The 16,303-nt window shown below is 38.8% G+C and overlaps 1 protein-coding gene across 1 annotated transcript in view; it reads right to left on the bottom strand.

The window, feature by feature from the left end:
• kiaa1549lb (KIAA1549-like b) overlaps positions 1-16,303 on the bottom strand; it is a 60,279-nt gene that overhangs the window by 7,941 nt on the left and 36,035 nt on the right. Inside the window, exons 7-16 of the mRNA XM_041992994.1 lie at positions 15,582-15,750; positions 12,131-12,190; positions 9,367-9,518; positions 8,786-8,957; positions 8,130-8,293; positions 6,545-6,580; positions 4,876-5,066; positions 2,654-2,784; positions 1,663-1,787; positions 97-332 (exon numbers count right to left, since the gene is read on the bottom strand). Coding sequence (XP_041848928.1) covers positions 97-332; positions 1,663-1,787; positions 2,654-2,784; positions 4,876-5,066; positions 6,545-6,580; positions 8,130-8,293; positions 8,786-8,957; positions 9,367-9,518; positions 12,131-12,190; positions 15,582-15,750 — 1,436 coding nt within the window. The remainder of the gene's footprint in view (positions 1-96; positions 333-1,662; positions 1,788-2,653; positions 2,785-4,875; positions 5,067-6,544; positions 6,581-8,129; positions 8,294-8,785; positions 8,958-9,366; positions 9,519-12,130; positions 12,191-15,581; positions 15,751-16,303) is intronic.

Genomic DNA, 16,303 nt, shown 5'->3' on the forward strand with positions numbered 1-16,303 from the left:
GAAGTGCATACGCATGACCTTCTTAAAACATGGATTTTTCTCTATTTACATTCACCCAAACTAAGGTTCCACTTGCTTTTTCCCTTCCTTCCTCACCTCCTGTGAGACTTGACATAAGTCGAACCTCGCTCATCATCAGGTTCCAGTGGTCTCCCACGCTCACCAGCTTCCCTCCCTTCATGGCCAGGCTGCTGTTTGTGTGGCAGGGCTCGACCTCCGCTGCTGGTGCCATTGGTGTACGGGAAATCATAATAACCCTTCTTCTTTGCCTTCAGTCTCAGTTTGTTTCTGTAGTGCTCAATGTCTGATTTTTGCTTTAGTGCCAAGTTGACCTACAGAAAACATAGACAACAGAACAGGGAGAGATCAGAACAAAAGTGGAATCAAGCATCTTTTTGCTGATTGTGGTGTGTTTATTAAGCTTATCAGAACATGAAAAACATGAAAAAATGTACGAACATGTTTCTCAACATGTTTAACCAGAAAAAAACAAAAGCTAAAAAACAGCTTGTTTAAACAGTTTCTGAAAACAAGACTTAGATGTGAGCTGATTTCAAATGTGGCATTTATATTTAGAAGATGATACTGTCAAGCTGCTACACGAGGTACAAATTTGTTCTTAGTTTAAGTGAAACAGGTTTTCATTATTTTGCAAAGACAAAAGAACTCTGCTGACCAGTTTGCTTTTTCTGATAAGAAAAAGAAACTGGATGTATACTGAAGATGATGGTAAGGAATAATCATAGAATCTCTGTCACAGTAAGAAAAACTACTTACTTTCAGGAAGATAGCATATCATTATCTAAGTCTACCAGAAAAAGATCACAAACAGGGGCTCACTGCAAGGTACAAACCATTCATAAGCCTCAAAACAGGTTGACCAGATTAGAAGATGGAAAAAACTTGAAACAACTTTAGATTTAAAGCACACAATGTCATCTCTAAAATACGTGGAAGCCGTGTAATGGCTTGTGCCAACATGGCTTTCAATAGCAAGCAGAGCCACAAGCAGCTGAATTCAGCATTTAGCGATATCAGCTGCTCACATTCAGACAATATCGACAAAGTTGACTCGTTGATGCTTAACAATATTCACAGGTGACCTCAAAAATATTGCAGTAAGTAAGTAAGCAAGGAGGTTTTGAAAGTAAAGAAGTGGAATATTCTGCTATGGCTGAGTCGATTATTTGATCTCAACTTGATTTGGCAGCATTACACCTGGTGAAGATAAACTAAAGGCAGAAAGAATAAGAACAAATAACAATTTCACACAGCTGGAAAAAATTATAAAGGAAGATATCTTTAGTGCAAACTGGTGATGCCTGCAAAGAATTTTCAATCAAGTAGCAAAACTAGCTATTTATACGCATCTGAGCCTGTAAAAAGGGCTCTTGTTATTTTTAAAATAACGGGTTGTTGAATATGGTTATGAAACAAATGTTATAACAAATATCCATGTCCAAATATTCCTGGAGTCTAGTTCTAACAAAACCAGAGAATGTTTTCTCATAGTACCGTGTTACTCTTATAGAGGCACTAGTTTGGAAAATGTTTTCATGACCTGCTAAATGGAGGGCACATCTGTCAAATGGTTTGTGTCTGTATTTGTGTATTTCAGTCCACATAATCTGTCTAAAAGTGGACATGTGCCAGATGCTTCACCTCTCCATTGACCATGGCTGAGTCTTGACTGCGGTTAGAGGACGCAGGGTGTGAGTAGTTGGTCTGAGCTGCCATGGGCTTTATGGAAATGAGCTGCAGGGAGCCAGAGGAGGTGTCATACGGATCTGAAGAACAAAGGAGTCCACAAAACAAAGAGACAACAAATACCTATAATTGTTACATTGTCAGTTAAAGGGGAATGAAATGTCATACTTCCTGTCTGACCCCCACACCCCATCACTATCGACAACAGTCGCCCGTGTCAGTAAATAAAGCGGTGGATGGAGGCAAGAGATTGCAAAAACAGCTTTAGTCTTCAAGGTTGTGGCAGTGCATCTGTTTGATAAATGGCAAAAACTGACTTTGCAATTTCATTCTTGATCCACCAGACAAGCCGGATTCAGTTCAAGTTTCCCTTAACTCAGCTGATGAATTATTCACATTTAACCAATAAGAAAATCATAATCTGGCAAGCTTGATTCAATTTCCAAGCAGAGTGCCTGAGTTAGATGAATTTAACTCACACCCACCACATGAGCAGCATTTAGCTTCTGAAGACAGGAATAGAATAGGAAATAATTCAAAATCTTAATGCCTTTTACTTAGAAGAGCACGAGATGCATTGCATGGTTTTTCTGTACTTTTTCTATTAAGCACTGCTGCATGTGTGTATGTGCCTGTGCTGCTATGTCACAGCATTGAGTCGCCAGACATACCGTATCATGTCAGCAGAGTGTTGATTTCATGCATATTCATTTGGTCCATCTCTGCTTACCGCTGAGCTGTTACCTTTCTGACTATAAAGAAAAGCTGCAGTGCATTCTTTTAAATGTGTTTGAGACATATTGAGGCTGTAAAATCTGTTTTCAAGATAGAGTGGAAAAAGATATTTTTTTAGTTTTTTTTTTGTGTGTGTGTGACACATCTGACCTTGCCTGCAGAGGAGCAGCAGAATAATCATTCATATTTGCATCTACAATGCGACTCTCACCGTCCCTCTTGCGCGTCTCCTCCTTCGTCAGTTTCTGCTGTGCTGTGACTTTCGGCACCGTCAGGCCCCTGCTGGAATTCAGCTTCTCTGATTCGTTGCTGATGACGGAACCATCTTCACTTGGCAACTTGCTGCAAGTAACCATAGCAACAGGAAAGGCGGTAAGCTCTCAGGAAGCTGGGCTCACAGCCAGGTTATGTCATCCCTCCCTTTCACAACCTCACCTTCCTCTCTTCCTCTCTCAAGTGTCCAGTGACCATAATGTAATATTACTGTATTTGTTTGCTTTGAGGAAAAGATACTGTTCATTAAAAAACCGCCACTAGATCCTACCTCCTCAGTTAAATCAAGACATTGGTTTTGTTCTCTCACCGGCTTTGCTCAGAAATTAGAGTAAATTATCGTAAGTTATAACGCCAAAGACACCAAAAGTCATTATATGATTTAAAGAAAATGTGCTATGTATGTTTTTTTTTTGTTTTTTGTTATTTCTTTGGGGGGGGGGGGGGGATGTGTCTGCATACTTGATTTCTATATCCACTCCATCTGTATTGTGTATGTATGATTAAATATGTGTCATGTACATTTCCAACCAGCCAGTATTCATGTTCAGAGTGAAGCACAGCTGGTTCCTGCATTAACTGAACAAACAGTTGATTTATCTAATTCTTGTTTCACTGCCTTCAAACAATGTACTGTAGCCAGAATTAGAGCTGATCAAGCCTCTGCTCAGACGACCACAAGGCTGACAGTGACATCAAAGCACCGTGGTCTATCCCCTAATTGTCTGGTAAAATTGATAATAGCAAAAAGAGAGACAGTGGAACAGTGGCTACCCTCCCCTGCTCTAATTGAAGCATTGCCGCAGAGAGCCAGTTCCGCATATCCGTCACAGCGGCAGCAAAGAGGTGTAATGTGTTCAAATTCATTGAAGTGTACAAAATGTAATAACACTGGGTTACTGTGAGGATTTTACGCTCGGTCCTCTGCTGGTGTTTACAACAGTTGTTTGGCCTTGGACCAAATGTATGGATGATTCAGAGAACAAGAATCAAATCAAATTGCATTTGCAGAACAGATGCCTTTTTGTTAGCTACATTATATGCTAAATGGTAGGAGTTTACTAAAGAAGAATAATGTGATATTTTTCTTCTGCCAAATTACTTCTGTATGAAAACAAAAACATAGATGTGATTTATACAATGTCCTCTTCTCTTTTAATCGGTACACTAATATGAATTTCTAACTTAAACTGAAGCTGTAAATACTTGATGCTCAGCTTAGAGTTCAAAATCCCTCACTTGGTCTTTGAAAGTCTTTTGACAGGACTTACCATTGTATACTGATGTTACATCTGCAGCTCTGGGCGCATTGGGCATCATTTGTGACAGATTTTTTTCCTGATTTTTATCTTGTAATGGAGAACTAGCAAGAAATCAGCTGCACCTAAGGTCATTTTTTCAGACACATGTGTGACTGTGTTCTGAATATTTTGGTATGTATTTCTGATTTTGACACGTGTATATGATATTGGTGGGGATAAGCAAGGATTTGCAAATCATTGTAGAATTTTCTTTTTTGATGATATGTTTTCAGCTGAGTTCTTTGAGAATACTTTTTATATATGTATATATTAAACTTGGCCATTCATTTTATGAGTAAAATCATTCAATAATACCAGTCACATACACATGTTAAGACATCATGTGCTTTGATAGTGAAGTAGCAGAGTGAAAGTGGGAAGCCTGTTTGGGTGAAAACTAAGGATCTATCAAAGTCTGATCATCACAACACGTTTGTAGACAGACAGACAGACAGACAGACAGACAGACAGATAGATAGATAGATAGATAGATAGATAGATAGATAGATAGATAGATAGATAGATAGATAGATAGATAGATAGATAGATAGATAGATAGATACACATCTATCTACATTAGGTCTTTTTGTGTTTGAATGCTTTTTGCGTCTTTGACTGATTTCAAGTCAGCAAGTAATCTGTTTTATTGGAACACAATAGAAAGTTTTTAATTTGATATTATGGCCATCATAAATAATACAAACACAAAAATGATTCCGGCCTCTGCTAGACTGAATATAAATAAGATAAGATCTTTTTTCATCCTAATTAAAAAGACTGTCTGAAGCTGTTAAAAGTTAAAACACATTTAGCTTTTTAGAAATGAGGAGGTGAACAGTGGAAATAGAGCCAGTGGTACCTTTTGTGTTTGTCACCAGTGAGGTTTTTCTTGCTGGCAGTCCCGTCCTGTTGCAGAGCCTTCTCTAGTGACAGTGATGTGTCCCTAATTTGTAGGGACATCACTAAAGTATCCTGACTGACAGGCAGCGTCTCTTCATCTCCACCCTGTTGGCCCAGGTGCTGCTTGGCGTAGTCAAAACCCTGGACCGGCTGGTGGAAAGAGACATAGGGGTTGTTCAAGATTAATTTCTTCTTCTAGGTGAAAGTTGAAGCAAAGACACATTAGCTGTGCATAAGTGCCATAAAAGGATATTTTTTGATGTCCAGAGGATTAAAAAGGTAGAACATGGATTACTGCACTGCTGTGCCTTTAAATAGTCTAGCATGGACTAAACTGAAGCTCTTTTAATGTTTTTTCCAAATTCTTGTCATTTAAATGCCTCACAGGGGGCTGTGAGAAGATGAGATTTTCAGACTTTTGCTGAAATGATGTGATGAATTTTAAAAAAGGATATATTTGTGGATAACAAGAAGGACAAACAAGAGTATACCTAACTCGATGTAACATTCAAGAGAGAATAAAGGCCAATCAAGTTCAGAGCCACGCTGCAAACAAACACACACCTATGCGCTGAAATATTTAGGACTGTTGTCATCACAGTGTCATAAATTGTCAGGCACACATGACAAAGCAGTCCAGCCAAAGTGAAAAATCAATGTGTGATGCTCCCCTGAAAATTTAAGCTCTGTAACACACACATACAGACACACAGTGATTTTCATTGAAAGTGCTACTGTTACTGGTGTAACCAGCAAGTATGATGAAATGTGCTGGCTTCCATTTTTATTGAGTAATGCAGAGGAACTTGCATTACTGTGACAGAAACATTTACATTTTAAGATCTACCTTGGAGCACTTTAAGAATTTTCCCCTGCTTGCATTCATCATTAGTATTAACTGGATGTGTACTTTATCAGTAATTTGATGTGGGTTTGTCAGGAGACATATACATGCTTCATAGTATTCTTATGAAATTAAGATGTTCAGATGCATCTTTTACAAGGTGATGCTTTGCTGGACCTGTATATAACTGCTCTCAAACACAACTGAAGGGCTGTTTGAGTTTAATACAGAAGATTTTACAGCTTTCTATCTAATGAAATTCAATAAATAAAGCAGTGAGATGTGCAGGGAGTGATACTCTGCATATTCATTTGTATTCACCATCTACCAAGAGCTAAACAACAGACAGAGGAACTGTAATTTTGATCAGGACATTGTAACGACCCCTGATGCAACCATAATGAAAGTGGTTTTCAGCACAAAATAAACATCAGAAGTATCCATACAGACAAAAGCAGTCTTTATGCTTGGGAAAAATGAAAAAAAAAATAGCCCCATAATAACTGTACCTTGTACAGCTTATTCTTTCAAATTTTGCCATCTGGAGACTGATATAACAAGAACAGGCAATACCAGCCTTTCATCCAAGAAAATCCCTTTGTAAAAGGTTTGTTATTCTGAAGTGCTGTTATATCCTTGGTTTTCATCAGCACAGCAGGATTTATTGAAATATATCAGCGGTGTTTTGTCTGCACAGAGTTCCATGTAAATCCCACTGCTGGCTCAGCTGAGACTTGGAAATAAAACACAGATTGATAATGAGAAGAAATACAGAGACAAATACCTGGTGATAATAACCCACATCTCTCCGATAGGCCATCTGAAACAAGAGAGAACATCTTAATCAGTGTTAATGTGGTTCGTGTTCCATATTGACCAGGATCTTTTATCAAACAATTGTAACCACTGCAGGTGGCAATTGACTTTGTGCATTGTTCATCACAAAAGATGCACTATTCTCTTTCTGACCTTAACATTGTGCATTTCTGACTAATTTAATGGCACAGGGACATTTGTTATGTACATTTCTGGAGTTGATATCACAATTTTTTTTCCTGGATACCGTATGATGTTTCAATGGAGTTTCGCTTAATACAATGCTTCACATGCTAGCCAGCAGACTTTAACATGCACCATGGCTGATTCAGCAAATAAACGCAAGGAGATATTATCAGTGGAAGAGAGGAAAAGAAATTGAGAAAGGGTAGACAAGAGATAGTAGAAAAGTCAACATAGGACTGAATGTTATTGTCTGGAGAGAGTTCAGAGTACATGTAATACCGCAAGTTACCAAACTAACTAAACTAACAAAATAACTACTCCCAATTTTCATAGAGCGCATGGCAAGGGGTTTTAATCCTGTTAAAAGACCACCATTTTAATGGTAAAAGTCTGATAAAGTGGCTTCCTTCGTGGACTTTGAGAATTTGGAGAAGCTCAGTATGTTCCATGCTCTCACAGCTTTAAACGGCTCCTTCAAGAAGCCCTACGCTGCCATCAAAAGCTGACCGTTTCTAGTCTACCATGACTTCAGCTGTTGTGGATTGAGCATCACCTTCATACACTCAGCATACCAAGCAGAGTTATACAATGGCATTGTCTCCATATAGAACATTGAGAAAGTGGATATCACTACCTCCAGCATAGCCCATGCTGCTCTGAGTTCTGAAGTACGATGCCCACTTGAGTGTTGGTGGTTGCCTGAGATAAGTTTGTCTGGCATTTGTCATGATGCTACATATTTTAGCACAGTTGTTGCACTGAAACTTCCCTACCTGTCCTCCAGTTGATCAGGTCTAACAATTCTACCAGTCTTAATCCAAAACAACTACAAAACAGGTAAAGTGATAATTATGAAGAGACTAGCATCTTCTAAACCTATCCTAAAAGTGATGTCAAACCATATCCCAACCAAACATTTAGCTTGACTCCTGACAAATTAAGGAGGGACAAATTGCTCAGTTATTGTGCCAATGTGTGACAACATAGTTAAGAGAGTGTGATAATTGACTAAACAACTGTAAAAACTGTTTAAAAATCCATTTGACTCAAACTAACAGTATTTTTTTCAGTTTTATATGGTGAAATACTTTTAAACACTCTTCTGGTGTCCCCTTTCTGAACAGCTATTAGCTTAGCTAATCTTTTGACCCTCTTCCTCCAGAGCGTGCTGACTGCTGTTTACTGCAGGTAAAATAGTGAGGATTCATAAATAGTTTACACAGCCCAACTTCAAAGATTATAAACCAAAAATCCCTTTAAGATTATCTAAAACCAAAAGAGCAACAACTTATTTCATTTACTAAGCATGAAAATGAATGGCGCTCATGTGTTAATTAAAGCTATTGTAGAGAGAGGAAGGTGGGTACCTTGGCTCGGGGATTAAGGTTACCGATGGCATCAGCTTTAAAGTCATTCTTATTCTTCCTGCACAGCACAGCTGTGATGATGATAATAATGAGTGTAACCACTGAGATGGGGGCCAACACTGCAGCGATTATCCAGAGGTTATTGGGAGGGTTCTTGACCACAGCTGAAAAAGCAAAAACATTTTTTTCACCATCTCTTCATAATCTGCCATAATGTCAACCTTAATTATTAAATTATAACTGTTTGTCCAGCGGTTCATTTGTTGGAAATATGAAACGCAGTCTGCTTTAAGTACTTAAACAAGCACAGGGATTTGTCTCACCCACGCCAAGTGAAACTGCGCTCAGCTCAGCATCACATACAGTGTGCCTGATTCAGCTATTGCAGGCAACAATCTATAAGAGAATGCTGCATGCACTCACCCTTTCTCCCTATTTCTCTTAGCAGTGAGGAGCACTGCAGTCCAAACAAACACTGTCCCACTGAGAGCATTTGAGAGAGATTACAGAGAAACCTTTTCTTCTATGCCCCTCACCCCACATCAGCCTTACTTTCCAAACTCAGTATGAGTCATGCGTTTTGGTTTGCATGTCTTACTGTGAGAGTGTCTGTCGATTTGCCTACTTGTGAAATGTTAAAAGGAAGGTGTGCTTACGTTCTGCTTGCAGCTGGACAAAGTAGCCCAGGGTGAGTGCCATTGTCTGAGAATCCACTGTGTTCAGGACCTTAGCAGTTGAAGTGCCTGATAAGGGAGTGCCATTGCGTTGGACGTAATATGTCATCTCTGCTGGGTTCTTTAACCCCGAAACTCTGCGGATACTCACCATCTGATTAGAAATGAAAAGGCATGTACATTCATGAACTAGAGAACACTTGAAGCCAGCTGATACTGAATCTTCCAGGTTACATTACAGTAAATACAACAAAGGTGAATCTGTGCACTTTGGTGTGCAGTAACTTAAGAAAGAACAGAACAGAGCACTTGTTTAGTAAAAGATTCAACCTCTGGCTTGCTATGATGGGCAATTAGCAGATTATGAGCTGAGGACCTCCTAATTATGGGGTTGATCATAAGCAATCATTCAAGTGCGTGCAGAAGTGCTTATCAAAGTGTATATCTTATGAAATATTCATACCGTTAGCAACAAGCCCACCAAACAATTTGCCTCAATTGGCTTCTGACTGACATAACACGGCAGTCAGGTAAAACAGAGTAAGAAACTAAGAGTGTCATACCTGGACGGTGTAGCTGCCCACAGTAGTGGCTCGTTTAAATCGAGTGCCCTGCTGGCCCGCCATCATAAACAGCTCTGCCAGCCGCTGCTCCATTAGTCTGGCAAAGCTTTGGTATTGTCCCTCCAGGCTGACATTATCAACATCCTGGATCACTGCAAATGTAGTTGAAAGAAAGAGGATGGACAGAAAGTTGTTCAAAAGAAGAGGGGGGAGTGGGATTATATGTGTATGTGTTTGTCTTCCAGATATATTAAAAGTTCTTCTTCTTCTTCCTGGACAGCACAGGAATGTACAGTTTGTACAGAATGTAGAGAGGTCCAGAAGGAATCTTTTAAGTCAGTGTTTTTATACTGGGCAGTTAAATACCTCCACAATGCTTTAAACATGGATGTTTTTGCAAAGCAGCTACTAATCCTGAAATATAAATGTTTCATAAACCTTTTCAGTTTAGCAGCATAGAAATGATATACCAACAATCCACACTGTCTACAAGTGACAAATGAAACAAATAACTTTTACACTGTTACACTCAAATTTCCTGTTGTGAAACTCATGCTGTCAACCTAAAGTCCTGTTCACTCTACAAGATGTTAAAGCTGGCTTTCACGTCACAGATGAAGTTGCAAAGAAATGGCGCAGACTGGAGGGGAATCAGCCTTTGACTGGTGGTTATCAATCACCATTATTATGATGATTATCAAAAATGTGATTTGTGGGACTTGCTGAAACATCTAAATATTGACAGTGGAGTGTTTGATATTTTCATAAAACTGGGAAAGATTCATCCATTCTCCTCCACTTATCCAGGGTCGGGTCATGGGGCCAGTAGCATAAGCAGAGAGACTTCCCTCTCCCACCCACTTTTTACATAAAAAAGTTATGAACAGAATCTGTGACAAAGGACAGCCTTGGCAGAGGACAATCCCCACTGGGAACAAATCCAACTTACTGCCGGCAATGCGGACCAATATGGGAAAAAGTTGGATGGGAAAGATTGTTGAGTGAACAGTCAGGGAGGAGCCACAACTAATGAGAATGCAGGAGCCAGAGTCAAGGGACATGACAAGGTAAAACCCCCAAAAAAGAGGAAAAAAAAAAAAAAATCTTGTCACATGAGACCACCTGCTGCTATGTGGTGTGAACAAACAGGAGCTTTAAAACTCGGAAACGGAACGGAATATGAACAATGCTATGATCTGATGACACCAAAAATTCTTGTGGTCCTAATTTTGCCTCATGCAATAATGTTGAGAACATGAGTCCTTATGGCAACAGCTCTCCGGCAGCAGTGCAAAGCAGTCTGCAACTGTGTAATAATCAGAGAAACCTGACAAAGGCCTAACCCATTGGTCCAACACAACGTCCCAAATCTGATTCTGATTAAGCATCCTTCAGCCCCAGCTAAAACCTACAAAACCCAATGATCCACTGTCACTGTGGCCTGGTCTAGCTCTGAGTCATATAATAATAGCTTATTTAGTTCTTATGTTATCAGAAACTTAGTTTTAACATAAGCCTACCTGACATGTTTTGACGACAGTTGATCTGTATCATATCGGTCTCTCATAACATAAGAGCTAAATCAGCTATAGAAAATTATAGACACTATGAACTTTATTGGATTAGCCATATACTTAAGTTTTAATTCAGTTCAGTTCAATAAAGTTTAATTCAATGCAGAAGAAAGCCTTTACAATGTTCTATTTTAACACACCAAGCAAACATAGTGAAACTTTGTATTTCCACATAATTATCTAATCTGCTGGTTCATGAAGCATTGTATTTTCATCATAATCTTTTTTTTAACAAATAGTTGGTGCGTAGTGATGCACAAACACTAACCAAAGAGCAAATACAACAGCCAGTCATGAACTTTTGCTGTTGTGTATGTTCAACAGCTAACCAACATGAGTAGGTGCAGACGTGGGAAGTGGACCTTACTGAAACACGTGAATTCTTGTCAAGTAAAAATATCTGCTGAGAAAGGTGAAGTGGTGTATAAAATCTTGAGTTAGAGTCAAAAATAATGTTTTGTGAGGTCACATTTATCTTTAAAAACCAATCTTTAATCTGCTTATTCTTGAATCCAAGTGGGTATTAATATAATGTGTATTGAAATAAAGGCAAGGAAATGAATGAGTGAAATCTCAAAACCAAACAGTTTTAGTCTGTCTGTCCCCTAGAGGTAAGAGGAAAATGAAACAAAGATCCCCCATACAGGTGCTCCACTTTATCAACAGCTGGAAACCAATAATGTTGGTTGTATGTCTTGTTCATTCAGAGTAAATCCTATTATGTAGGAGCTGACCTTGTATTGACTTGGCCTCCCAGTGCAGCAAAGGCAGGGTTAAGAACAATGGAGTCTGATCTGAACAACTTAACCACAGTAAATTATAGCTGTATCGATGCCCTTGAACACTGAGATTCATTCTTCCTTACTCATCATATGTCTTCATTCATAACAGCCACAGCAAATACTATCAAGGACTCTCATTCACCTCATGGTTGACATGAATGAAGACAGTTCAGACTGTAAACATGAGCAGACATCACACAGTTTTGTTAAAGACCTTTTTGTCAAGTACATCCTGTTGTTTTGTGTGTTGCTCCCTTTATTTGTCCTTTTATCCAGTGTGAAACAACCTGTGTTTTATAAGAACAGATACTAATAATACACATTTTTTTCTGCATATTGGTGGTTGTATTCTGTAATATTATAAACGCAAACTAAATCAGTAAAATACAGAAGGATTGGCACCCCTACCTGTGACAACCCAGAAGTCTCTGGTTGCAATGGATGTGTTCAGATTGTGATATTCAAGCGCTGCAAAGAGAAAAACAAGGTAGGTAAAACCAGGCATCTTTTCACACTGCAGTATGTTTTGTATTTTCCTTGGAATAAACTGGTTATGAAAAATGTGTCTCTCATTGGTGTTCTTGTTTGCCAAATGTCTTAAATTCAGAACCTAATTACATAATTGGGCCAAATAGACAGATATCATGAAGAAGGTGGACAGTTTGCAGTTTCGCACATTTTTTGTGGCTAAGATCTCATTTTAAAGTCTCATTATTGCTGAATGTCAGACAAATACAGCGACTTTAGGGAGCTTTAAGCTGTCTGAGCTCTGATTGTGTCTGTGTTCTCTTACATCTTTTTCCTGCCTGATTTAGCTCTTGTGCTGGAGGCTGGTGCAGCAGTGTTTGGGGGAATGCTGTATCAGTGGCCTGTGAAAGCCGACTCGCAGAACTGTATGCTGAGGCATGACAGGAGAGATAGGTGGACGGGGGTAGAGGGGTGAGATGAACAGGAGGTGTTTTAGCACTGGTAATGGATAGGGCTGCAGGGCTGTCAGCAAAATCAGTCCCATGCAGTCTATTAGCTTGAATCACGTGGACAAGAAATTAGCTGGAAGGTTTTACTTGAACCTCAGCTGGTTTACGATGAGAGCCAGGAGGGCTCTCATCTTGGAAGTAATTCCAAGAAATGAAAAAAAAAGTCTAATTCTCTAACAAAAAGCTATTATTAAAACAATATTTCATATTTTACACCTGCACATATAGTGCATTTTCAATTGCAGTCAATAAATTTTCCCAACTGCCTCACTCATATGCTGCCTGAAAGAAACAGTCAGAGAGCAGTGAAGTAAAAGAGCTGAACACTGTTGTCCAGCCTACACAAGTGCCAAAGAAACCACAGTGCTGCAAGCGGGCATATTGGAGAGGTGTGAGATCCCAGGATTTTTTCTACTAGGCCCGAGGTGGTGGAAGAATCCCCCCACTGTTAATTATTTACTACAATAATTGGCTTTGAAGTGAGGAGGCAGCTACTGTTAGCATATGCTAACACCTCCTGTGAAAAGTGTAATATCACTATCAGTGTGGCCACTAAACAAACAGGGCAATATCCCTGCTGCCCACACTCTCATTCTCTGCTGTCTCACTGGGCATTTCTCCATGTCAGTTTCTCTTCTCCATCCTATGGAGTTGTCTTCCTCTCTTTTCATGCTCCGACAGTGAAACATCCTGCCTGTAGGTAACCGGATTTTCCAGCTTAATTCAATCACAGCACAAAGTGACTTTTAATTTCAGGCTTACTAACAGATTCTCTGTTTATCCTAATTCCAACAGTGTGTAAACCAAAACTGATATCTGCCTTCAGTGATATTTCAGACCAGGAGCTAAATCCTTTACAGAATGAATTTTAGAGATGCAACCCCATAAACGCAAATCCTGCCTGTAAATTTGGCTCAGAAGAACAACTTTACCTTCCTCTCAGCTTAGACAAGATCTCCAAATCTTTAATCACATATCCGTATCTTCTGGCGTCGTCTGCATCCCATAATACATTGCAGGTTGTACGGTTACGTAATGGAACATTCAGGCTGCAGACACTTGCTCATAAAATAGGGAAATATTATGTGACCATATTTTATTTACCAGGTGCAGCTGGTCATCAGTCATCTGTAAATACATCACATCTGCACCGATGGAAAGGCCACTGCAGTGAAAGTAAATAATAAAAGTCATGAACTCCACAGTTCTTTTTTAGAGAGCTGGAGAGTCATGGGAACTTCTGTAATAATTGAGTTTGAAAGCTTCTGTAAAAGATATATCACAGCTTAAGCTAAAAAAAAGTATATTTTCCTTCAGATGGACAGATTTGATCAAACATTCTATGCCTCAGACGTTTTTAAAGTCCATGTGGTGCCACAAAGTACCTAAAATGCCTAAAATTTATTCAAATGCTTAAAAATACTGTATTCTAAAAGATTCTTTACAGACATTTTAAAAAGGCAGGATAGAATATATCTTTACAGTCACAGCTGTTTCAGGAAGAGTAAGTATCAAAACTTGTCACCAATTTGCTGTGCAACTAAATGGGAAACGTGGCCACTATCTTCTGTTCCTGAGTAAGAATGTTATAAAATCACGAACTCACAACAAAACTGAACTCTGAATTTTTAGATATAAAACTGAATCATTTTTTGATTTCATTATGTTATAGTTGTGTGTTAAATGAGATGGTCTCAAGACTCTGATCCGGCACAAGTAAGTAATACAAGAAAGGCACTGGTGTAAGTCATGAATCGAGCATCGGCTCTAATTTGGTATAGAGAATTATTATACAAAGTCAAATCTCAGTCTAAAGAAATTCAAACACTGCTGCTGGTTAGACAACATTACAGCTGAAGCAGGAAGTTTAGCTCTGCTGTAACAGGAAGTTAACCTGAGTGGTAATTTCCAAACATGGACCTCCATCCACAGCTGAATATATTCATGCCACTTTCTGCTCATTAAGAAAGATAGTTTTTGTTTTGCTCAGGTTTTCATTGCAAAACACAGAGATGCAGCACAGAAAGAAACATTACACTTAAAACAAATAACAAGCAAGGATTTGGTGTCTGCAAAAGTTGTACTCAGGCAAAACACTGAGTGTAGATTATCAGTGTACAGCACTCACAGCCCAAAACACAATCACTTTAGTTAAGCATGCTAAACGTTAGCAAACCCTTGAATATCATCTTTCCGAACACTTCTGCTTTAAAAGGGACTCTTAGACACAAAATGTCAAGCACAAAGTTTTGTCTGTCCTCATGCAAATGGTTTCAAATTGCAGATAAATAACCGAAAAGTAATATCTGTATCTGCTATAGCTCCTTTTACTGAACACAGTGGAAACACACTAGAAATCAACTGGGAATCCACTGGGATTGCAGTTTAGATTCTTATGAAGTCCTTTTTTAAATTCATTCATTCTTTCTTTCATTCATTGTGTACAATGACTGAAACTGAGATAACAGTTTGAGAACTTAGTTGTGTCTTCCTGGGTGACTTACATATCAAAACACATTTCTGATTGTTAGACCAGCAAAACAGTCAAAAGCATCCGGTTACTTCTAACCTGAGGGTCAGTTAGGCTTCGGGACTAAATTACAAATCTGCAGCACTTAGTCCATGAAGTGAAAAAGGCTCTGAATAATTTTCACTCCAATTATTTAAATACAGCTTCCGCTTTTGTGTTATATCTTGATTTCTGTAAGGATAATCAATAGGTTGGTGTCCTTTGCTGTTTTGTTGTTTTTTAGGGGTTTTTTTTTCAAGCAAATATTGCCAAAAAGACCATGAGCTCTTCTTTTAGCAAGTGTTCTTTAAATGCTTTAAATGGACTCCTGACAAACACTTTGTGGAGAATATAACCTATAAACTATACTTACGCTCAGCAACAATAAGTGGGGGGTAGAAGAGGAAGTAGCCCACCAACTCAGCAGAGAGCTGACCAAGGAGGTTTGAGGCAGCAGTGCCATTAAGATAGGCAGTCCCATTTCTAACAGCATAAACCAGTGACACAGCAGGAGAGCCTGCTACCTGAGAGACATTCAGCATCTAAAAAGATAACAGAAAAGGTTTAAATCATACAGGAAAAACATGGTTGTAATAACCAAAACGCTCAGGACGGTACATTATTCTATGATGTGGAAGTTAGAGGTACATCACATATAAGAGAGTCACTAAAAATAAACAGTAATAGTTTCACATCAATAAGCACAGAAGCTGGCGAGCAATAAATATAAAAATATTGTACCATCATTTTTTACATTTATGTATAACTGTCAAATTAGCATTAACATGGGGTACACTTTAATAAGGCAGGTCATTAAAATTTATGCTAGCATTCCCTCTCTAGCATAATTAATGTGCATCTCAGAAGCAGCTCTTTACAAAAAAAAGCACACCTGAACACACAAAGGGACAATTTTACTCAAAAGTAGACACAGTTCGTTTCTGTTTGTGGATGCCAAATTACAAAAACCACATGATGGTATTGATATCTAACACGGGACAAAAAAACAGACAAAGTTTACTTTAGTATGCTGGAGCCTATGATCAATGTCCTTCATGGGGATGTGTGGTGTCTATATACTGTATATTTATATAA

Source organism: Melanotaenia boesemani, chromosome 1 (genome assembly GCF_017639745.1).
Source record: "Melanotaenia boesemani isolate fMelBoe1 chromosome 1, fMelBoe1.pri, whole genome shotgun sequence".
Taxonomy (NCBI): Eukaryota; Metazoa; Chordata; class Actinopteri; order Atheriniformes; family Melanotaeniidae; genus Melanotaenia; species Melanotaenia boesemani.